This window comes from Columba livia, chromosome 8 (genome assembly GCF_036013475.1).
Source record: "Columba livia isolate bColLiv1 breed racing homer chromosome 8, bColLiv1.pat.W.v2, whole genome shotgun sequence".
Taxonomy (NCBI): domain Eukaryota; kingdom Metazoa; phylum Chordata; class Aves; order Columbiformes; family Columbidae; genus Columba; species Columba livia.
This window is the reverse complement of record NC_088609.1, coordinates 8,736,845-8,759,174: the sequence shown is the minus strand read 5'-3', so window position 1 is coordinate 8,759,174 and position 22,330 is coordinate 8,736,845. Positions and strand designations below refer to the sequence as shown.

Below are 22,330 nucleotides of genomic sequence, written 5' to 3'. Positions count from 1 at the left end.
GACCAGCGGCCGGGCTGCAGCGGCAGCTCTCGGCTCGGCGGGCCGCGCGGACGGTGCCGCTCTGGGCGGCTCCGGGCTCCAGCCTTTCCCCGGCGCGGCCGCGGACTGGGGCTGCCGATGCCAGCAGGCGGAGAGTGGGCAGCTATAACGGGGTCCTGCCGTGCGCCTCTTCCCACCCCGCCCTGCAGCACGACGCTCCTTCCGTTAGAGGCGGTGAACATGGTGGGTACCGGCGGGAGGGCCCGGTCGGGCCCGCGGGTCTGGCAGCGCTGCGGGCAGGGGGGTCGGCGGCCCGAGGCTGTGGCGGTACCGGCACCGCGGGTGGCCCTTGTCAATCCGGTTCCAACTCCAGAGCGGAGTGGGAGCTCCGGCGTGCGGGGCCTCGGGCTCCGCTGGGCGGGCGCGGTGCGGGGCGCGGTGCGGGGCTCCTACTTCCGTGGTTCAGTTTATTTCTGCAGAATTGTTGACTTTTCTCAGCTTTATTGAAAGATCCTGTTGGCCAGTTTCCCTGGGAAGGGTCCAGCCTGACTGGAAAGCGGTAGCGTGTGGTGTGGCCCCTGACAAAGGGATCTTTTTTTGGTGAAGCGAATCAAATACGAACTGAGGGCGACTGGAATTAAGTGCCCAAATCAAAAGCAAAACTGCCCGATGGGGTCCAACACGCCAACCCGGCCGTACCTTCCAGCTGGAAACTACTTTTCTTCAGGACAGTATTGCCACGGTCTCAGGTTTCAATTGCCATAGTAAAGGGATTTCCTCAGGGCTGAAGAAACGGGGACGAACTCAGCATCCAAAGAGAAGCCGGGGGATGCCTCAGATCCCTGGTTGCAGGAAAGAAATAAAAATAAGAAACACAAGGAGGGAAAAACGAGCCAAAATTAGTGGTCGTCGGTGCGTTTTGTGTCCTTTTCTAATGTTTCTGTTGTGCGAAGAATGTGCCTGTGCCTGGTTACGGCCGCTGGCTCAGCCGCGCCAGGTGCTAAATCCTCCGGAACTGACAACACAATTGGCAATTTTGGTACTTTTTACAGGGGACACCACAAAAGGATGTTATAATCAAACCTGATGCCCCAAGCACGTTACTGTCAGAGAAACATGCGGACTACATAGCTTCGTATGGAACAAAGAAGGATGATTATGTATGTATCAGTTTGTTTAGTTCAGTTGTGGTTTATTAGTAGTTATAATAACCCTTATTTGCTTGCTCAGAGTTGAGGGTTAGATGCATGAGTACAAGCTACTTGTTCCTTGCCCCACAATCCAGAGTATAAAAGAAGGATGCCTTTGTTAATTTCCACAGGTCTGTGATGAGTTCTGGCATGTATTACCTGAGTGTAACTCTGAAGATTATCACTCTAGCTCTAGAATTACTCTGAGACCTGAGAAATTAACTACTTTTTGCTTTTTTGTCTGCTAACACACACAAGGAATGCACCTGCATTTACATGTTGCTCCTTCCATGGGACGAGAGCTCAATCTCACCACAGCACAGCTCTGTGCTCATTAGGTTTGGTAAATATTTAACTAGCATCAGTTTTGTAGCCATAGGTTATCCGATGTAGCCCACATCAATAAGATTCCAGTTCCAGCAGGTGAAAAATGCCAATAACTGCTTATGTCTGAAGTTACAGTTACCTTTGCTGGCCACAAAATAACTCCAAGCACTATCGCTTATTGTTGTTGTTCTTGTGCTTAAAAAGTACCAAATGTAGAAAGTAACGTGTGGGTAGCACAGATGATGTGACCAGTGGAAGAGAATTCCACACGAATTTTTACTTTGTAGTGCAACTTTAGATTGTGGTGGTTTTGGTGCTTGGAAGTAAGTTTCATTAAACGTTGGACTTGTTATTTTTGGGACTAGTTGGAGTGGTAGTTTGGATACCAAGATAATAACTGATCTGAAGTGAACTGCTGCTGAACTACTTGTGTGTGCTTAATTTGTCACTGAGCTTGATACTTTGAGCTAGAAAATAGAGGGAAGGAAGGGAATGTAGCATGTGTGTATGCATACACACACACGATGTACAGAAGACCTGTGAGCAGCTGATGCATAGTCAGCCATTAATGGGATGGAAGATGGTTGACTTGGTAGGAACTTTGTTAACTGATGAATTTTCATTGCTCTGTGTTGATGATGTGCTTATCTGAATAAGAACTAAAATAATGCACTGCTTAGGAATACTGCATGTCGGAGTATCTGCGGATGAGCGGAATTTACTGGGGGCTGACAGCGATGGATCTCATGGGGCAGCTGCACCGGATGAACAAAGAAGAAATTCTGGAATTCATCAAATCTTGTCAACATGAATGTGGTGGAATAAGTCCCAGCATAGGTCATGATCCCCATCTTCTGTACACCCTCAGCGCTGTCCAGGTAAATGTGACTGCGTCATTTTAGAAAAACAACACAATTTTTCATTAACGATTTTGATGATTGCAGGTTTACAAACCAGGTACTGTTGGATGCCAATGGCAAAAACTATTTCAGTATGTTATTAAAAAAAAAATCGAATGGACAAAACTTTACGATTTAGCTGTACCATTTTCTAAAAAATTGTCAGATTTGAGAACATTGTGCTTTTATTGACTGTATAACGCTGACTGCATTCATGATGAATTTTGTAAAAGTCATCTTGAAATACTCAGCTACAGATTTTACTGGAGGTTTTTGTAGTTAATTTTGCATTTTATAAATCTTTACTGTGCATTAAGGGGAAAGATATGTATAACAAGAACATGAGTAAAGTTTGGGATTTTATTTTTTAATGTATGTATTTCTATATATTATAACCATAATGGTGTAATATTTCTATAAACTATATATTTATGTAATACATTTAATTATGTGTTGTGTGTTTACACTTTAGTAGTGTACAAAAGAAGCATTGTAGTGCTCACTTCTTATTGTGTTCCTCAGATCTCCTTTTTTTATGTATAACTTAAAAATGATACCAGTTTGTTGAGCATTTTCTTTGTTTGGTGTGTGCCCTTCCCCTGAGAAAAAGTAACTCTCTATTTTACTTTTTCTCCGTAACTGTCTGCATTTTAGATTTAATTTCTGACTACCTCTTGTGTATTTGTTTTGTTTTGTTCTTCTCATGCAAACCGTTGTGGAAAAAAAATACTGAAAAGGCTCAGATAGTTCTGAACAGTTGGTTGATTGCTTGTCTAATATATTTCTAGTTGAAACTTATGTAACAAATATTGCAATGGTGTTGCAAATAATAGGATGGCATCCTGTTTAGAAAGGTGTGTTGGCTTTGAAACAGGTAGGGCAGAAGAAGGCTGTTTCCTTGGGTCACTAAGGAGCGTTGGCTTGTGTTATCTGCTCTGAAACTGATATTTATCACCATGTTAGCTCTAGAATTACCCCTGGGTACTCTGAGAATCAGAAAACTAGAAAGATTCTTTAGGCTTTTATATTTGAGCTTTTCCAAAATGTCCAATCAAACTCCTTTCACAATCTCCAGTCCAGTGTAAGGAGAAAGGGGTACAATTGGGATTGTTTAATTTTGCATATTAGAGACGTTCGTTCTTAAATTCTTCATGTTCTTAGGAGATGCTTTCACTTGGACTGAATGTGGCTGTAAATGTGCGAAGTTGAAGGGTGTCAGCAAGTGCTGACTACAGTTTTTGTGGTGACCTCAACTGGCGTGTCTTACTGAGCAGGCGTGTTCTGCGTGGACAAACACTGTTGGTTCTGTCTGCATACCCAGGATGTTTAAAGGGTCAAGTCACATCTGCCTTTGATCACAGCTAATAGTAATTTGTTCAGATTTGCTTTTAAAAGGAGCGTGCTGTGATTATGTATTTTCTGTGGAACTGCACGTTCTTTTTTGCATTTCCTTAAATTTTATCCAACAGTTGAAAGATTCCAGCTAACTCTAGGTGCTAAGTCATGGTTGTTGGTATTTTTCAGGATTGGCACTATAATATTGCTTAGTTTCAACTGTTCTTTCTATTATGCTATTTATAAATTCTTAATTACTCTCTTTACAGATTATGCAAGTTATGAGTAAAAGCAGAAGCCAGCTGGGCTCAGACACAGGACTGTTGTTTGCACATGACATTGTGTCAGAGGGCTTTGCTGGTTCAGATCAGCGCTAGCTCAGAAAACTTTGTGTTCCCTATTATGACCTTTATTTTTCTTCCAAAACATATTGACTGTGCAGTTTGTTTCTAATCATATTGTTCATACTTTTTCTTTAATTATTGCCATTTGGTTCTACTCATTGTATTTAAAAATTGAATTAAAAAAAAAAATCTTATACTTTGAAACTAATCATTGCTGACAGGCCTGGGCTGCAAGTGGTATCAGTGACCAGCTGCTTAACTTACACTTGCATGTGTCCAAGTAGCAGCAGTGCACAAACTACAAATTTGCAAGTCTAGGATCTCACTATCCCATTACAAAATTAACTATAATCAAATCTCTCTTCTACATAATGCTGACAGAAAAACAAATAAACCTGATTATGCTTTTGAAAGGATAGATAGAAGTTGGAAATTAACAAAACATGGAAGAGTTCAGCTTGAATTACCTATATTTTTCATTTGAATTGCAGTGAATGCAATTTTATTTGAATAATCCTTACCAAATAGTATTAACAGTCAATTAAATAAAGTCTTTTATATATCCAGGACTTAATTTTTTAAAATTTTTACCTGCCTTTGTAACTATGCCTTTTTTTTTTTTTCAGATCCTTATCTTATATGATAGTCTTCATATTGTTGATGTAAATAAAATTGTTGAATATATACAGAACTTGCAAAAAGAAGATGGATCATTTGCTGGAGATGAATGGGGTAATTTTTAGATCCTAAAATGTAGTGGCTAGGTTGACGTGTAAGTCTGTGAACTTAAGTTTCCGTGGATGGTCTTTTTGCTTGTATACGAACACTTGTTTTCTAGGCTATGAAAAAGAGATTTTGTGAAGGACAGAGTTGTATTTCCTTCCTTTGATAAATATTTTAAACGTCAGTTCCATTCTTTCATTAAAAATAAATTGTCTGGCTCCTAAAGAAGAAAACTGTGGGACATTTGTAACCTGTCAGTACTTTATATACTAGATATGCTTTTCCATAAGGAATGTTTTATGCTTGGTATTTAATGGCAGTCAGTTATGATCTTCATATCAGCTGCAAAAGGTTCTTTCCCTATATGGGAGTGAGTAAAACTGGTTTTGTACGCATGAATTCCTGCTAATACTGATTTTGTTTCTGCACATAAATCCTTTACATAGAAGGATGGTATTTTTAAGCTCTGGCATAAATCTTTAGTCACTCTAAAAATACTTATCCCCATGGAACACTTAAATTTTAATAAAACACTCATGTTACTGTTTTGGTAAAATTCAGCAGTCAAGATGAGAGCAGCATATGCATGCTGCTAAAGGGAATTGTTATGCTCTGGTAAAATGCTTCGTAGTTTGCTGCATTCTTTTTGTTGAAGTATCAAAACAAACATACTGAATGCACAGTGGGTTTAAGTTACTTCTGACAGGCACTTACAGTGCAGCTGAAGGAGCTTGATAGCTGGTGTAGTACAGAGCAGCACGTTTGTTTTACCTGTTTCAGCTCGTGGATTTCTTAAGAAGAAAAGTCTTGCATCAGTTTGATCCAAAAAATGAATATTTGCGGCTGTGTTCAATTCTAAATTTTGACTTCAAGTATTAATTGCTTGCAGTTTGTGCGAGGACAGTTATATTGGTATGGCCTTACCGATCAGTCGTCCCGCTGTAGGTGTAGCGGTTTTGGTTTAGCTTCCAGGTATAAGTATGCAGAAGAAAACTTGCAACTTTCATCAGCTGTCCTCTAAAATGAAAAATGGCTTCTACTTCTGCCCAGATTTAAGGCAGATCAGAAGGTGTGTCTGAGTATTTTTGAGTCCACTGCTCTGCAGTTACCCAGTAGAGCATTACAGATAAACTCAAATTATATAGTTATTTGTAAATTACCACTAGCTGAATTGATTTGAACATATATCTGACTATACACTAAAGGAGTTGTTTGCTCTTATTTGCAGTAAACATACAGATCACTTGAGTTGTAATGTATGCTTTCTAAGTTACTGAGGAAATAATTAATGGGCTGGAAGAAGAGACAGTATGGGGACAATTTTTGGCTGATATTTGTTGCTTTTCAATGCAAAACCGAGTATTTTAACATTTTGTTCCGTATTTTCAGTGCTGATGTAAATCTATTTTTTTGTTGTTAATAAAAATACACTTATTTCTTTCCCTGCCCCTCACATTCTAGGAGAAATAGATACAAGGTTCTCCTTCTGTGCTGCTGCAACGCTTGCACTTTTGGTAAGTCTTAAAGCGTCACTTACACAAGTACAGAGTTTTCTTTTTGGTACTGCTGATGTTTCTGCAGTTAATGAGCGTGGTAGAATATGAAGTGCATTAGATGCTTTTCTGACTTGCAGGGAAGGCTGGATGCTGTTGATGTGGAGAAAGCGGTAGAATTCGTGTTGTCCTGTATGAACCTGGATGGAGGGTTTGGTTGCAGACCAGGTTCCGAATCACATGCAGGACAGGTGAGTTTTTGAACTCGGGCATGGGAACATTTATCATGTTTTGTTGTAGGCACTAAAGAGTGTTTGACTAGTGACAGTGAATTCCAAAAAAAACCTCAGTATAATCCAGTTGAGAAGAGAATGCAATAGTGTAATTGGAAGAAATTTAGAGATCTCGCAAGGAAGAGAATCTCACTGACTTCTTCCAGCAGAAAATTTGCATAACAAATACCTTTCCTTTTTTTTCTTTTTTTCATGAAAGGGGTTATTGAACTTAACCTGAATTTATAAGTAGAAGTCAACTTCTATTAAAATATTTTACTGTTGTTGCAATGACTTGTTAATTTTGCGTAACTATGGTGAGCAATGCCATAGGCAGGATTCACCTCAGCACGTTCAAATACTAGAGGTATTTTGTTGAGAAAAAGTGTTGGGTTCCCCCACCTTCTTTTTTCTAAATGAGGAAAAAACATTAAACCTGGTTCCTGTACCTTTTCTTTATGAGTTTTATGTACAGTAGTGTTGCCCGTATGGTCTAAATGGCTGGATATTGTTCTAGCGTTTAAAGAAATCAGATTAAGTAGCTGAACCCACTCTGCAGCTGGCGTTTCCTGGGAGAATTAGATCTGCTGTGCATATTCACATACTCCTTAAAATGCCTGTTAAGGGCAACTCCTTTGCCTGCACCATAGTTCAAAAGTTTTCTGGGAATATCACATTTCTTTTGTAGTAATCTAGGACGGATTATTAGGAAAAGGCAATTAGGAGATGGCTTTAGTTGATATTGTGGTTTCTTGCAGTTTGTGCTCAGCTGTTTTCTTAGTGACCACATGGAACGTGACTGGAATGTGCTCTGTAAATGTTACTTACTAGGAGAAAATGAACAGGCATTAATCAGTGCACACGTATTACATGCCACATGGAAAGTAAGCCTGACCTGGCCAGATGTATGTGGGATTGCTGGGGTAGTAATGGTCAGGGTTAAACTGTTTCTCCTAGAGAACTCATTTGGTCTGTGGTTTGCTCTCCACAAGCCCTGGGGCAAAAGGCACATGCAGAACAAACCATAGCTGGGTGCAGAATTTTCATAAAGGCCATATTCAGTATATTTTCCAAACCTTGCATTAGTGTCTTATATTAATAAAACCTTCCTTTTCATAATTACGTTGTGTAGCTGGTACTTTTATGCAAAAGCAACTGTAACAATAACATATTATCTAATGGAAAACTAAAACTAATTTGAAACTAAAAGCTGAAATATGTCCTTATTTTGTTTTGTGTTCGCATGACTGTATTCCCGCTTTGAGATCTTCCTGCATTCAGTCTGCTAAACTGTACTTAGTTTTTAAATACACAAAAAATTTATGTCTGTAATTTTAGATCTATTGTTGCACAGGATTTCTGGCTATAACAGACCAGTTGCATCAAATAAATGTTGACTTGCTGGGTTGGTGGCTTTGTGAACGTCAGTTACCTTCTGGAGGTCTCAACGGGCGACCAGAGAAGGTATTAAGTGTCTTCTATTTTTTTGTTCAAACCTTAATAGAGATTGTTTTTCTAATGCTGAAGTAGTTCTGGAAAATGTCATGACTTCTATGAAATACTAAACTTTTCAAGGCAGTCAGGCCTTCATTTTGATTCTTCATTTTGTCACTAACACTTGTAGTGCAGTCCTTGGCTACACTTAGTTCGAGCACTCAGTGCAGGAAATCACACACACTGAAGGTCCTGGCGACCGCTTGAACCAGTATCCTGTTGAATCAGGGCTTGAATACCTGGTGACAGTGAGAATAATCTCTGCTGCAGGATTCGTACAGAAATCACTAGTAGATATGAAGTTCTTTGTACTTACTGCTGAAAAAGGCACTGTGATTTTTTTTTTTTTAACCTCTCCCACGGAGCGTGAAGGCTGTTCCAAAATCACATTCTTGTGGCTTTGTTTCTTGAAGGGGTTTGGAAAAGAGACTTTCCTCTCCTGAAAAAGGGATGTCCTCTGAAAAGGGACTGCATGCAGGGACTGTTAACCCAGATAAACTCTTTAAGTGGTGTTTTTCTGCAGCGATGTTATGACAGCACACCTCATAATTTCCAGAATCACCAGGAAAATTTGCAACATCCTGTTCAAAACAAAATCAAATAATAATCTGCTTCTCTGCTTGCCAGTTACCTGATGTGTGTTACTCATGGTGGGTGCTAGCATCTTTGAAGATGATCGGTAGATTACACTGGATTGACAGAGAGAAACTGCGCTGCTTTATTTTGGCTTGCCAGGATGAGGAGACTGGAGGATTTGCAGACAGACCAGGAGATATGGTAAATAATCCTTTACGCGATTAAAATATACTTAATTGAAAATTTCAACTGGAAAAGCTTTCTCATTTGAGTGTAACTCAACTTGTGATCCAGATGTAAGCGTTTTGCAGAGCCTGCAGTTTACTTTGAAGGAAAGGACATGGCAGAGTTGCTTTGGAAGGCTTTCTTGGGGAGCTTATATTTATATTGCAGTTGCACTGTAGGATCCCCCGCTGAAGTCAGTTGCCATTCCTTACAAATTCTGGTTTGCTTCTCTTAACACATACCACACAAATTGTTTCGCACAAGACCGGTTTGAAGATCTCTGTAAAAATACTGTGTTCGGTGGTGGGGTTTATTTTGGATGTGTGGGGTTTGGGGCAGTTTGGTTTGTTTTGTAAAATGAGATGCAAGCTAGAGTCCCGTTTTCTAGCACAGTACGTTGCTGCTCCCAGGTCAACATTTTACAGCACAGCTCTGTATTCAGAGACCACCAAAGAGCATTGTAATGTTGCAGAAGAGCGAGTGGGGAATTTATGGAAGTGGTACTTGATCAAATTTACTGTCAAAATTTTTAGTGCCTCTACTTCTGCTACCCTATTGCATGCTAATAGAAACACCTGAGTGCTTCCTGCCAAATTCAGTTGAAAATCATCCTAGCAGCAGTCAGTCAACAAGCATCTCTGAGAAACTCGTAGTATTGTAAATGCATGCTGTGGAAATTGTCTTGCCTGTCCATGCGTGTCAGCACAAGTGAGAGTTGGTTCAGTTGCATTGGAGACTTGCAGTTCTCTTGCTGGCAAAGAAAAGCTTTGTTCCATACAAATGAAAAGCTGATTGACTTTTGGAAACAGACACAAACTTTCTTTCTTCTCCCAGGTGGATCCATTTCACACATTATTTGGAATTGCTGGACTGTCTTTATTAGGAGAAGAACAAATTAAAGCCGTCAATCCTGTCTTTTGTATGCCAGAAGATGTCCTTCAAAGAATAAATGTACAGCCTGAGCTTGTGAGCTGAACCTCGTAGAGGCAAAAGGTTGATATGCCCGGTTGCTTTGGTTTTACTGATTTAAGTCATCTCATCTCTGAAACTGTTAGCATATTCTTGGTTGAGGTGTGTTTACATTATGATAGTAAAGCAATAGCTTTACTGTGGGCCTTGTCACTTTGTAAACTGTACCAGAACCAGCTGGTTCTAATAATCTGAGTGTAACATGTTCTTTGATTGTATATGAGAGATATAGAAACATTTCTAACCTGTATCTAAATATATGGGCCTTTGCGGTTTTTTTTTAAACATTCAAGTCAAAGTAATAGTGTGCATGCTTATTTTTTGTATTCCTGTGCTATCAACCCTGCTAGCCTGTCTTTACACAAGCATGTTTTGATGGTGGATCATTCAAAGCACTTTAAAAGAATATGAAGAAAAAACCCCAAACAAAATGCTACTTAAGTCACGCACTTAATGCCACACACTTGTGTATTTAATTCTTCCTGTTCACATTTGCCATCGCTTTTATATACCAAGAAACAAGCTTTTTCTTCTCATAGTAATTGATACCAGTGAAAACAAAAATTATGGTTCCATTAAATATATAAATGTCTTCATTTATTTATGAGTCCCTTAGGCTTTATAGGACAGTGACTTGTAACTGAATATAGAGATGATCCTCAAGTTTTTGCTAGGTTGAAATCCTGCTTTCATAGATTTTAAGACAATAATTGCCAACACTTGATTATGGTGTAATTGAGAATAAAGGTAGCTCTGGAAAATGTTTGTTCTCTGAAGGATGAAGTCCTCTTTGTATTCACAGGAGCCCTAAAATTGCCTCTTAATTTTCATTCCACATACCCTGGCTGAGACCGAATGTTATTCCAGTTGGACTGTAATATACAGTAAAAGGTACTCGTGAGGGGAGGAAGCCTGTGATAATCTCTGTACTTAAGCTTAAGGATGGTCTAAAGTTGTTTCAAACCCAGTTTTAAAAGCCAGCTGGTCAGTTTCATCCAACCTGCTCATGTCAGTAGAGCCTAAGTGATCTGTAAAGATCTTCTAAGGTTGTAGGTTAAAAAAGAGGTAAGTGCACAAACTAAAAACTACCTAAGAGTATTCTTCCATTCTTTACATTTTTTTTAAATAATACTGTATTTGTAGAAAGAGAGTCATCACAATTCTTTTTTTACACAAAATCACATTTTCTGTTAAGTGTACTGTGAAAAAAATAGTTGCCTGGTGTGTCTTTGTTAAAACCTGTGTTATTGTTACCAACTACCTCTATTTTATTAAAAGTACTGATGATATTTTTTTCTGAGCTTATATAGTTAGAAATTTTGCAGTAATTAATGTACTGTTCTCAGTCTTCAGTTACAGGTCCTTTATTAAAGTCTTTAAGAAATTTGTGCTTTCATAACTTTTTTTTTCCCCATGGAAATATTTATATGGAAAGATCCTGATGCTATCTTAGTACTTGATCTTAGGTACTGTGGTGTAGCCAATATTCCTAGCAATAAATTTTGCAAGATGTTGTATGGGAATTTGCAAAACAAAAATTAATAATTCAGGTACATTTATGTACATAAAATTGTGTATCTCTAGATGCGTTTGTTGAAAGTAAATCTGTGTGTTGGGGGCAATCAACACCCATTGTTACCTTGTGAGAACATGGTCAAGTTCAGGTATGTGCTTTATTTTAAAGATGCTTCTTTTCAGTTTTGTTGAGACAGCTTCATTGGCAAGTTCAGCTTTGTGGCTTGTGACTGTAAGAAAGGAAGGAAGATGGAAGACAGACATTCCTTTTGGTTTACTTGTATTTCTATAGAGCAGACAAGGTCCAGCACCAGCTCCAGGAGTCTGGGTGCACATGGGAAGTTGGATGTAAGACCTGAAATTCAGGACGGCAGCAGTAACTGGACCCACACCCGCTGTCTCTCGTCCTTTGCGGTGAGCTGGAGTTTGTGCCGCTGACATTTTCAGGGCTGTGTCTGGTGCTGGGAGCACGTGCGGTTCAGAACCAGGCATCCGGGGCGATGCTGCTGGGAATCTGAGCAACCATCAAGCTGCAGCTGACCAGGAAGAGCTGTGGCTGAGTAGAGCTGGGCTTTGAGGTTTGCATGTGTGTTAAATTCCAGAGGAAAACTTTGTCTAGTCAGTTAATTGAAACAGTTTTAGTGGTGTATATTACATGCTAATATACAGAGCAGTGTTACGGTGTTCTAAAAATATACATAGAAGGATGTGTACTGTAGACAATTCTAGATGTAAACAAGCATTATGTTTTTTATTGGGATCTTTTGGCATCTAAACTCTTAAGCAAGGGGAACCATTTGTGAAGCTCCTGCTAAGACAGTGTCTGAGTATTGTAGAATGAATGTGGCACAGATCATGTTTAGATGCTTCACTTGTGTTTCAGAGAGCACAGCAGAGCATTTCTTTGCATTTTACTGTCTGCAATTGCGTATTTGTGCAGAACTCATTGCTGCCCGTACCGTGTTCTGCTGTTCCGGTCATGGCTGCTCCCACAACCTCGTGTCTGGGGTTTTCTCTTCAAACCCCTCATGGTGGGTCTGAAAGTCACTAGTTAAAGCATAAGTATTTTTAAGTAGTGTATAATTGATATGCCAGTGCAACACAACGATCCATAGGAAAAAGAGGCACTTCTTGGTCACTACTTACAAATATGCTCAGTCCAGTCTTCAGACTCTTGATACATAGAGTAAAAACGTTAAAGAAACTCAAACTCCTTCTGCCATAAAGATTATCTTTAAAGAACCTATAAAAGTCACAGTGATTTCTCTCATGCTGTCCTATGTGCAGTTTACCTGTTCAATGAAATTGGTGGGGATGCTCCATAACCCACACGGGCAGATACACCCGAGTACCCCCACCATCAGCACAGGTATTTCTGCAGTGCCTTAGGAGAGTAAGTCTCGGTGTTTTCTGGGAGACTGGGGGTGTTATCTACAGTGCTAAATGAACCACACGCTGCTTTCTACTGTGAATCTTTTATTTCAGCGAAGGGCTGTACTCCTTTTTAGTGTAAACACCTGCCAACCAGCTTTTCTGTACTGTGTCAGCTCCCTAAAGACGCTGCATCACTTTCCCTCCCACAGATTTATTTGCTTGAAACGTGCAATGCTGAAGCCTGAACACTTCTGCACCCCCCAAACCATTTTGGGATGGCTCCCCACAGCCGCCTAGCAGCCGAAGCGCCCCCCCTCCACCGCGGGAAGGATATGAGGAGCCGGCGCAGGACGGCGGGCAGCTCCCGGCGGCAGAGGTCCCAGTGCCAGCCTCCCAGCTCCTGCAGGAGCAGCTCGGGGTCCGTCGGGGACATGGCGCCGGCTCCGCTCACCTCAGGGACCGGCAACGGCGGGAAAAGTTACCTCTGCTATCCCAGCAGCCTCCGCGGCTCCTTTACGCATGCGCTTTGCGAAGCGGAAGGGACGATCGCTCCACATGGAAGAGGCGGAGAGCGATCGGTACGGGGACCGCCACGGGCACGGGAGGGGAGCGGGGGCAAACCGGGCCGCGTCCCCTTGTCTGGCCCGCATGCTCCAGGGGGGGTGCAGGGAAGGGCAGCCGGGCCTTAACAGCCTCCCTGCGCGTCGGTTTTGCGTCGCTTGAAACGTGAGTTTTACCAGAATAAGCGGCTTCCCTAATTTACCTGAAGGTACCTACAGTACGTGCGCACTTGTAACTCTCTTTTCAGAAATTTAAATATTTAGTGGATTCTGGTTTTTTTTAAATGAAAGTCAGGATGCTACAATTATATTGTTTGCGCTAATATTCTGCAGTTTAATGATACATAAAACTCTTTATTTCCAGAAGTAGTTCACCTGATTCACTGGCAAAACATCTGATATTCTACCTGCAAAGCGCTCTTTCCCATAGCGATAACTACATAAAAACAGCATCTACAAACAAAAAATTTGAAGAAAAAAAAAAAAAATTTGCATCAGTACATCAGTATCACTCTTCTGGCTGTAGTAAATTAAGCTTTTTTTTTAACTGTTATTTCCGAAAATGGATTTTCGGTTTAATTTTGTTATTGATGGAAATGAGAACAATGAACCTGACACTCAGGATAAGATGGACTTAAAGCTGTGCTCACGAAAACACAAGCAGGAATGCACAAAGAAGAACAAGAAGACTGCTGAGACTGTAGCAGACTCCAGCCCAAGGCCGGGTACTGATAAGCACCAAGAGGAGACACCGAAGTTCTGCTTTAAAGCTGCCAAGGAGCACAAGATTCCTGAAGATCTCGACAAAGTACTGGAAAATAAAGTCATGAAAACAGCGTCAGACCTGTATTACACAAGTACAGCTGCAGTGGATATGAGGTGTTTGGATGGCACCGATGAGGAAGGCATCATCTCTAAAAGTGTCTCCTCTCACTCCGATCTCATCCCTGGAGTCTACGAGGGAGGACTGAAAATCTGGGAATGCACCTTTGATCTCATCAATTACTTCTCCGAGGCCAAAATAGAGTTTACCAACAAGGCTGTATTGGATCTTGGCTGTGGGGCTGGACTGCTGGGAATAGTTGCCTTAAAGGGTAAAGCTGAAAAAGTCCATTTTCAGGACTACAACAGCACAGTGATTGATGAAATAACCTTACCCAACGCAGTGGCTAACTGTATAAATGCAGGCAGTGGAGTCAACAGAAAAACAAGCAAACCTCCTTCAAAGAAGCCCAAAAAAGCAGAAGGACTCTTACCTGATGCACTCCACAAATGCAGATTTTTTTCTGGGGAGTGGTCTTCAGTCAGCAAGCTCCTGTTAAGCAGCAAACCTGTTTCAAAGTATGATATAATTCTCACGTCTGAGACCATCTATAATACCGACTACTACAGTGCTTTGCATGATACGCTGGCTCAGCTCTTGGATAAAAACGGCCGTGTGTATTTGGCAGGCAAAGTACTTTATTTTGGGGTTGGTGGTGGCATCTACATCTTTGAGAAATTCATTGAAGAGAGAAATGTGTTTAGGAGCAGCATAGTTAAAATAATTGATAAAGGACTGCAGCGATGTATTATGGAATTGGCCTTTAAAGATTCCAGTTAAAATTCAACCACTGGTCCTTCAAAAAAATATCTTAAAGACAAAATGTTTTAGTTGTCTATCTCTTTGCTTTTTTCCTCTATTGTTATTCTGGTTTGACAAATTAAGGATGCTTGTTATTGAGATGTCTGACAAATTCTGGTATCTGACTAGAAGTGAAGGTCATTCTGATTCTGGTTTGGCATAAAAAATATGGAGTTCTGCCTAACTACCTTCCGTTTATGCCAATTAGTTGCTATTTGTATGCATTTAAAAGTGAAGCGAGTCCCTTTCTCCTCTACTACTCATTCTTGTGCAGGGCCAGAACTGTACAGCACAGGAGTGGCTGCTGAGCAGGGCCTGAATCAGATAATTTAGCATCATAATAACCTGCAGAAAGTGGTTCCCAACTTAGATGTGGTTTAACTGCACACCAGATTTCAGAATCGGCTGCGTACCTGTGTGCTCTGCTGCTTCGCCACCAGAGGGGGGTGTGACAGTATTTATCACTGCTGTGCTGTTCTCACAAATCTTTGTAATGGTTCCATCTGTAATGCACACCTGACTTTTATTCAAGCCTTTGAAAAAAAGCATGCCAGAGGATATTTACTAGTGTGGTCTGTAAATTTTTGCATTCAGATTTTGATATATTACTCTAAGAAAATTTCAGCAAGTAATTGGGAATAGCAATTTCTGTTTTAGAAGCTGAGTTGAAAGAAGATTGTATACAAGAGAAGTTCCCTAAAACAACCAACCAATAAACCTACAAATGCAGTCCAGGAAACTGGAGGATGACAGAACTGAGCCTCAGGTGACAAGTGGGAAAGGAGATAAACTGTACTCTTACAGCAGATTGCCAGGTAAATTGCTGTACTTTTTTTTTTTCCCCAGAAATTAACTGCCTATACACTGACCCATTTTCAAAACTTGCTGGGGGCTGGTACTGAACACTCACACCTCTTCAGTCTTTTCAGCAGTATGGCAGGGCAGCAAGTGTTCAGAAAAGCCTGTGTACAAGTCACTCCTGTCTCCTAGGCTGAAGTTAGTGATGTTGCTGAAGAAATTTATTTTAAATATACAAACAAACCCAAAGAACTACAAAAACTGGCTGCTCGATATCACCAACAATTCACACAAAAATTCATTGCATGTTTTGTCTTAATTAAAACTGGACAAAAAGCTATTCCACAACCTTTAAAAGGTGCAAAGCTACTGCTTATTATTGCTTCACTGCAACAATAATTCATTAGGTGCCCTTGCAGAAATATAAACTTAGAGACAGCCACTGCAGAAAGATGGACACAAGGATGATCCACGTAGGGGAGACAGGACAATAGTCTGAGGGGTTGGAAAGAAACTTATTACAAGTGTGACCTAAATCACTTTAGCTATTGCGTAAAGTTCCCATCACTGAAGGCTATGAAAGTCCACAGCAAGATTCCTATTTTGGCCATGCTGCTATTAAGATAGCGTCATAGAGGATTTCCTGTACTTTGCAGAGAAGACTTAACTACAGTTGTTTCAAAAACAATTGTAAGCAGACTATGGGATGCTTTGGAAACTACTGAAGTTGGTTTTCGGTAGGAGAGAGGGGGATGATGCAGTCTGTTGTGCCATGGCTGTGACTGCACTCTGGAATTTTTCTGCATCAACTCCAAAACTTCCTGACGATAGACAGCTGCTCACTACAGACCGAAGAACAAAAGGAAGTTTTCGCAGATCAATAACATACTGTTAACAGTTCTATGTCAAAACTGAGAAGTTGGAAACAAAGTGACTACCATTTGCCATTTTTCAAACCTTAGTCATAAGACAAATGGTGGCTTGCACATCATGACCAAATAGCTTATTCTACACCTGCTAAGTCTAGTGCTGTTTCAGAGAAGCCTACCTGAAGTAATAAGAAACGCTGACCACTATAACAATGAATATGTTTAAGAACAAGAATCTCATGTATATTTTGATGAATAAAGACAACACCATCTTCTACCATAATGCTTCCTCCTGAAAATATTCCATGATCAAATTCACTGTCTTGGGTTTAATACACTACTCCTTTGCTCAGCATCCTTGCTTGATTCTTGGATTGCTCAGGTAGCTCTGTTTTCGTGCAAATACAGAATTGGCTTTTTTAGGACTTTCAAGTGAAGACTGCTAGAGCCACAATCACACAGTGATCACATACCTGCAAAACAGGAAGCTCCACACAGTATAATTAAGTTCTCATTTCAGAATTACAGATGAGAATTAATAAAGGGTGTTCTCAGGTGAAATCAGCAAAATTAGCATTGGGATTTCCAAAATTCAGATGAGTTTTATTCTTAAAACACTGAGCGGAAGCAGAATTCAACACTGAAGATTTCTACACTGGTTATTCTGTTGGTGTTTCAACATCAAATACTGGTTTCCCTAATCTATTATACATCACTAAGGCTTTCTCTGCTTCCCAAATCATCACTACCTTAGTGACCAGTTCCTGGCTTCTCTTCATGATCTGGAATAAAAAGCTTTCACTCACTTGTAATACTTGTACATCTTAATAGTTAGGGAAATTAACATTTCCCTAAATGACATTGCACTAAAAAATAACAGAATTGGGAGGATCCTCAACGTATTTTTTTTGATGACACAATAAACCCTCAACATCAAGCCCGATTTCTTGTATGAAGAAACAAAGGTAGAGATCAGCTGGTAACTCAGTTTGTTAGCTCATTCCAAATCATCACCCGTTTTCTCCCCCTGCCTTGTCCTCTCGCTTTTGAAAGAGTCATCATAATAAGAAATCCGGTCTAAGTTATATCTTTCCTGTAAGTATTGTGGAGAGAAACATTAAAATCAGTCATAAAAGATCTCAGGAAACTAAATTTAAAACCTTGTTTGTTTTAACAGGCGCTATCCTGAACTGTTGACTTCCCTTCTAAGACTATTTGCTAGTTTTGGGAAATGAGGCTATTAAATCAGTTGTGTATACTGGCACCAATTAAATGGCATCCGTTACAGTTATTTCACTAAAGCTTAGGGGGAAAAGCCGACAAGGAAAACAAGTGGGAAGTGCCCAATTTGCAAATTATTGACTTGTATGCTATTCTTGGTTACTAGGTACACAGGCATTTAATTGCGTTGTGTAATAAAAATCTTGTTAAGCAAAATCAAACCTGTGATCAGTGTTGTTATGGCATTTGAAGTGGGGCAGCCAGAAGACTATTGCACAAGGGCATAAAGGGCAGCACAAACAGCAACTGCAAAAGATGCCAGAGGTGCTGGAGGAGCAAGTCCAGGCTGCATTTGAGGGGAAGCAGGTGCCAACCAAAGGACCTGCAGCACCAGGTTTAACAGATCCTGCTCCCAGGTCATTACTGGGACGGAGATACCTGGAACTCTTCTCATGAGGAAGGGACTGGAAGGTCTGAGGATGAGAAGAACCAACCTACTCTGCCCAACCAATCAAAACAAAGATACAGAAGGGTGACATAAAATGGATAATTAGTGTAATACAGCAGTAACAGCAGGATATTTTTGGTAATAGAAACTGGACTAAAGCCTCTCAAATTTCATACTGTTTGTACTTTAAAAGTCACCACTCACCACAGTAGGAACCATAGCAAAGGGAAGAACCAGGATTTATGTACAAACACCTCTTGAAGACTGCAAGTCAAGAAGCTAAGCAAAAGAACAACAAAACACCGCCTTGAAATCCACAACAGCATTCAAGAGGAAACAAAGGTGAAAATTGTAGCAAGTAACTTCACAACAAATGAAGGGCAACATCCTGCCCTAACAGGAGAAAGCAGGTACTGTATTTAATTCAGACACTGCCTAGATGTACTGGGCCTGTCTGGGAGGGAATTAACTATAAGGTAATTATTGCCGTAAAACAAGCAAAAAGTATCATTAGAGGGAATAAAAGCAGTACAGGGGAAACACAATGAAACAAGTATTGTCAGAATTTGATATCACCATCAGCCTGCTATGGGGAAAGATCTTCCAGAAACATGAAAGATCTTGATCATTTTGCATGGAACACATATTAAATTACTGAATTTTCAAAAGAATGGAGTAAATAGAAGATTTAGATCACTAGTAAAGAACTGTGTCAACCCCACCCCACTCTGATTTTTATAAATGTGGCTTAGAGAATTTAAAAGCCTAAAGAGCAACAGAAAATAAATGAAACAGAAAACACTGTGGTCAGAAGACCAGAGAACAGGTTTGGTCCTGCAGTGTTTTTAAGCTGATGGTAAAATCCTGATGCATCCTAAATATATCAGCAGGATAGGGCTGCAGGAAAACATACTGAAGATAAAATGACGTGGGAGTGTTTAATTAGATGGCATGTCAAAAGGAGCAGGCAAAAAAAGCTTAGAACTGCAGATTCTGCACAAAGAAATGATCTGAAAGATATCTGGGGAGTGATTACTAAAAGTATAATAAATTACAGCAGAGCCCAGTTACTCCAGATTTATGGTAACATAGACATTCAATTTTATTTATTAAAGTAGAGCTTACAGAATTACCAGTTTTAAACTGCTTGTTGTGTTCATAAGTAGCTGATTTATTTCTTGTCATCCGACCACGTAATTTCATAATCTGTATATACTTTTTTCAGGATCTCTACAGTTACTGAATGATCTGCTTTTCCATAGCCCTGCAAGAAAGAACAAATACTTATTAGACACATACAGATAGTAAGTCCACAGAACCACCAAGTTCTTGTCAACACAAATCACCCAGTTATGATTTGATACTTCAAATAATTCACACACAAATCTAGTTTCTAGAAAAGTTATTCTCACAGTATCAAGTTTTAGTTTTCTGTTGTCCTCTCCAATTCCCCCACCCTGGATTCACAGAAAATGAACTGAGATAAGGTCAAGCAATCTCAAGTAATAAAGGATGCGTTTTTCACATCATGATTTCTCCAGCAGAAAGCTGTTTTTAAAACGTTCCCAACCCCTCAGCTACCATAGTTACTGAGTGTTCCTTTAAATCACAGAGATTGCACTGACCCACTTGAATGGATGAGCATAAAAACAACTGATTTGTTTCAGCTGAAGGAAAAGGCAATAAGAAGCTACGTGTGTGAACATTTGAGTAATATTCTAGCCAGTAAAGAAATCACAGTCTTCATGTTTTATTTATTTGCAATCTCGCCATAGCTGGTAAAAGCATAATTTAAATACCTGTGGCATCAAGGTACCAAAAGCAGAGAAACAAAGTATTTTCTATGGACATTGCTTTACAGGAGCCAAGAGGTCACCACTGCCTCTTAACACTAAATTGGCAGCTGAATTAATAATACAGGTGTCAAGCCTCATCTAAAAATACAGTTATAACAAGGACCCACAACCACAAGAATTTAGTAGAATAAGCATTATACACTGCCCTTCCACCCCATAAATATCCTGAAGAGTTTCTTTTTTCATATGATTCCAGGTAGCAAGAGTCATCTTGGAACAAAAGCAGCACTAACATTTAAAAAAAAACCCAACAATTCAAATTCCAACCTTCACCTCACCAAGGCAAACAGGTTTGAAGTAACCACCACTTTTTATAAAAAATTCATTTTAACTTAGTAGAACTATTTTCTCCTTGTCTACATTAGAAGCCTAGAATCTTTACTCACAGTATTACTACAGAAGCAGCTGTGTTCATCACAGAGCAACACTAGAAACAGGCTATAGCATTTTCCTTAAATTCAAGAAATCATTACTGCTCAACTGAGTCATAAAGAAATCAAACTTAAACAGAACAGTGGCAGGTAAGAAAAATGCTCTGGTTTTCATACTCTTGGAAGTTACTTTTATTCGCACAAAATGCATTTATATGAAACTACATCTTCACCACTGATTGTACTCTTCTCAATGCATACGTAGAACATTTACAATTTAGCTGGTCAACTACCAACCAACAGTTTTATTGGCAAATAAAGATCATAATATAGCTGCACCAGGACCCTGCAGCCACAAATGGGCTTTTCCTGCTCTGGCAGTAAGGCAAAAAAATTCCACGTCACAAGATGCTAACTTCTATTTTTAGCCCCAATTATAACTTGAAGCTGATATTATTCCACATTAAGTTATCTAATTATTTTTGCTTTGGTCTCCTGCCCTTAAAATGAAGTGCTCACAAGTGAGCCAGACAAATTTTCCAGTTAATGGTTATGCTGTGATTCAAGTTGCTGAAAGCCATCACACAGTAAAACCCCAAAACATCACAGATGAAAGGATGTGAAGGAGTATAAGAGATGCACTTACTGTAGAAAGCCCAAACACCCTAATTTTCTTGTCTTTGCTATTATGATCAATTTTCCCTCCTCCAAGGCACTTGCATTCATATCCCAGCTTTTCCATCTCAGGATTTACTTTTTCAAATATGTGATCTGCACAAAAAGAATGGTTAGAGCCATCAGAATACACACAAGGCATAAAATGCCCTAGAACTCTTATTTTCATCTATTTTACACTCGTTTTCCTCCAGTTCCCTTCTCTTCACCTGCAGGACAGGGAGGTCTCTCTTGATCGACATAAAAAAGCTTGAATTAAGGTTCCTTATTTTATTTTTTTACTTAGTTAACACATCTCATTCTCCTAAATTATCAGGCTTGAAAATGGCATCTGACAGAGACATCGACTCGCTTTTCATATTTGCATGAGACGTCTGTAAGGTGGGAAAGAAAAACGGGGGGGGGGGGGGGGGGCTTCCAAGCTGTGCCCCCTGACACCAGCCCCCACAGACCAGGGGTTCCCCTCGGATTCGCTGGGAACCGGGGTCCCCGTCCCGCACCTGAGGGCAGGCCCCGCTAACCGCTTCCCCAGCCCCGGCCTGGCACCCACTGTGGAACTCGGCCGCCTTGGTGCCGCGGACGATGTCTCGCTGCTCGCCGCCGCCCGGGCGCTGCAGCCGCACCAGGATGTACTTGAACGTGCCCTCGGGGTCGATCTCTACGTCCCGCACCGCCGCCATGGCGGGGCCGCCAGCCCGGGGTGGCGGGGAACGGGGCGCGTCACCGCCGTCCTGCGCGGCGGGCGGGAACGAGCCGCTCGCGCCTGGGGGCGGGGCAGCCGCTGCCGCCGCTAAGAGGGACCGGGACTGGGACCGGGTCGGCAATGCCGGCTGCTTCTCAGAGGTTGTGAGAGGCTGCAGGGGAAAGATGTTTCAGGTTGCCTGTCGAGGCCTTAAGGGTGCCCTTGACCATGAGCCCGTTCCTTAACAGCCGTTCTGCTTCTCCCCCAGCTTACAGAACTGGGGCCGTGCGGTGGGCACCTTCCAACGAACAGTGGTAGCACTGATAAGCAAGGGTAAAGATGGCAAAGGAAACACTTGTGGTATGACTCAGATAGAAGCTAAACTGTGAAAGAATTTGTCTTTCACAAGGAGAGTGTGCATCTGGCTTGACCTGGTAGGAGTTTAAACTGATAAGTTTGCGACTTGGTTATAGGTAAAGCAGAACTTGGTCCTGTTCTCCTTAATGCTTTG

The 22,330-nt window shown here is 40.7% G+C and overlaps 3 protein-coding genes and 1 non-coding gene across 7 annotated transcripts; 3 read left to right on the top strand and 1 right to left on the bottom strand.

Annotated features, from left to right (window-relative positions):
• Positions 1 to 102: 102 nt before the first annotated feature.
• On the top strand, positions 103 to 11,210 carry RABGGTB (Rab geranylgeranyltransferase subunit beta). The gene is made up of 9 exons (XM_065071881.1): positions 103 to 222; positions 1,032 to 1,139; positions 2,177 to 2,374; positions 4,701 to 4,806; positions 6,259 to 6,311; positions 6,431 to 6,541; positions 7,901 to 8,026; positions 8,684 to 8,833; positions 9,692 to 11,210. Exons 1-9 carry the CDS (start codon positions 118 to 120, stop codon positions 9,830 to 9,832), a joined length of 1,098 nt encoding a protein of 365 aa, XP_064927953.1. The 5' UTR covers positions 103 to 117; the 3' UTR covers positions 9,833 to 11,210.
• On the top strand, positions 1,300 to 1,382 carry LOC135580165 (small nucleolar RNA SNORD45). The gene has a single exon (XR_010474445.1). It is a non-coding gene; the product is annotated as a small nucleolar RNA SNORD45 (small nucleolar RNA).
• Positions 11,211 to 13,096: 1,886 nt separating the features above from the next.
• On the top strand, positions 13,097 to 16,849 carry LOC102094340 (histidine protein methyltransferase 1 homolog). 4 transcript variants are annotated; one of them, XM_065071882.1, is made up of 2 exons: positions 13,097 to 13,293; positions 13,640 to 16,849. In XM_065071882.1, exon 2 carries the CDS (start codon positions 13,838 to 13,840, stop codon positions 14,876 to 14,878), a length of 1,041 nt encoding a protein of 346 aa, XP_064927954.1. In that variant the 5' UTR covers positions 13,097 to 13,293; positions 13,640 to 13,837; the 3' UTR covers positions 14,879 to 16,849. The 4 variants fall into 4 exon arrangements, with proteins under 4 accessions (XP_064927954.1, XP_064927955.1, XP_064927957.1 ...); XM_065071883.1 differs by having other exon boundaries at positions 13,155 to 13,293; positions 13,643 to 16,849; XM_065071885.1 differs by lacking the exon at positions 13,097 to 13,293 and adding an exon at positions 13,296 to 13,441 and having other exon boundaries at positions 13,643 to 16,849.
• A 2,463-nt stretch (positions 16,850 to 19,312) lies between these two features.
• LOC102094516 (14 kDa phosphohistidine phosphatase) lies at positions 19,313 to 21,909 on the bottom strand. Its single transcript, XM_021297277.2, has 3 exons — positions 21,688 to 21,909; positions 21,109 to 21,233; positions 19,313 to 19,499 (listed from the first exon to the last, which is right to left on the bottom strand). Exons 1-3 carry the CDS (start codon positions 21,815 to 21,817, stop codon positions 19,407 to 19,409), a joined length of 348 nt encoding a protein of 115 aa, XP_021152952.2. The 5' UTR covers positions 21,818 to 21,909; the 3' UTR covers positions 19,313 to 19,406.
• Between the last annotated feature and the right edge of the window lie 421 nt (positions 21,910 to 22,330).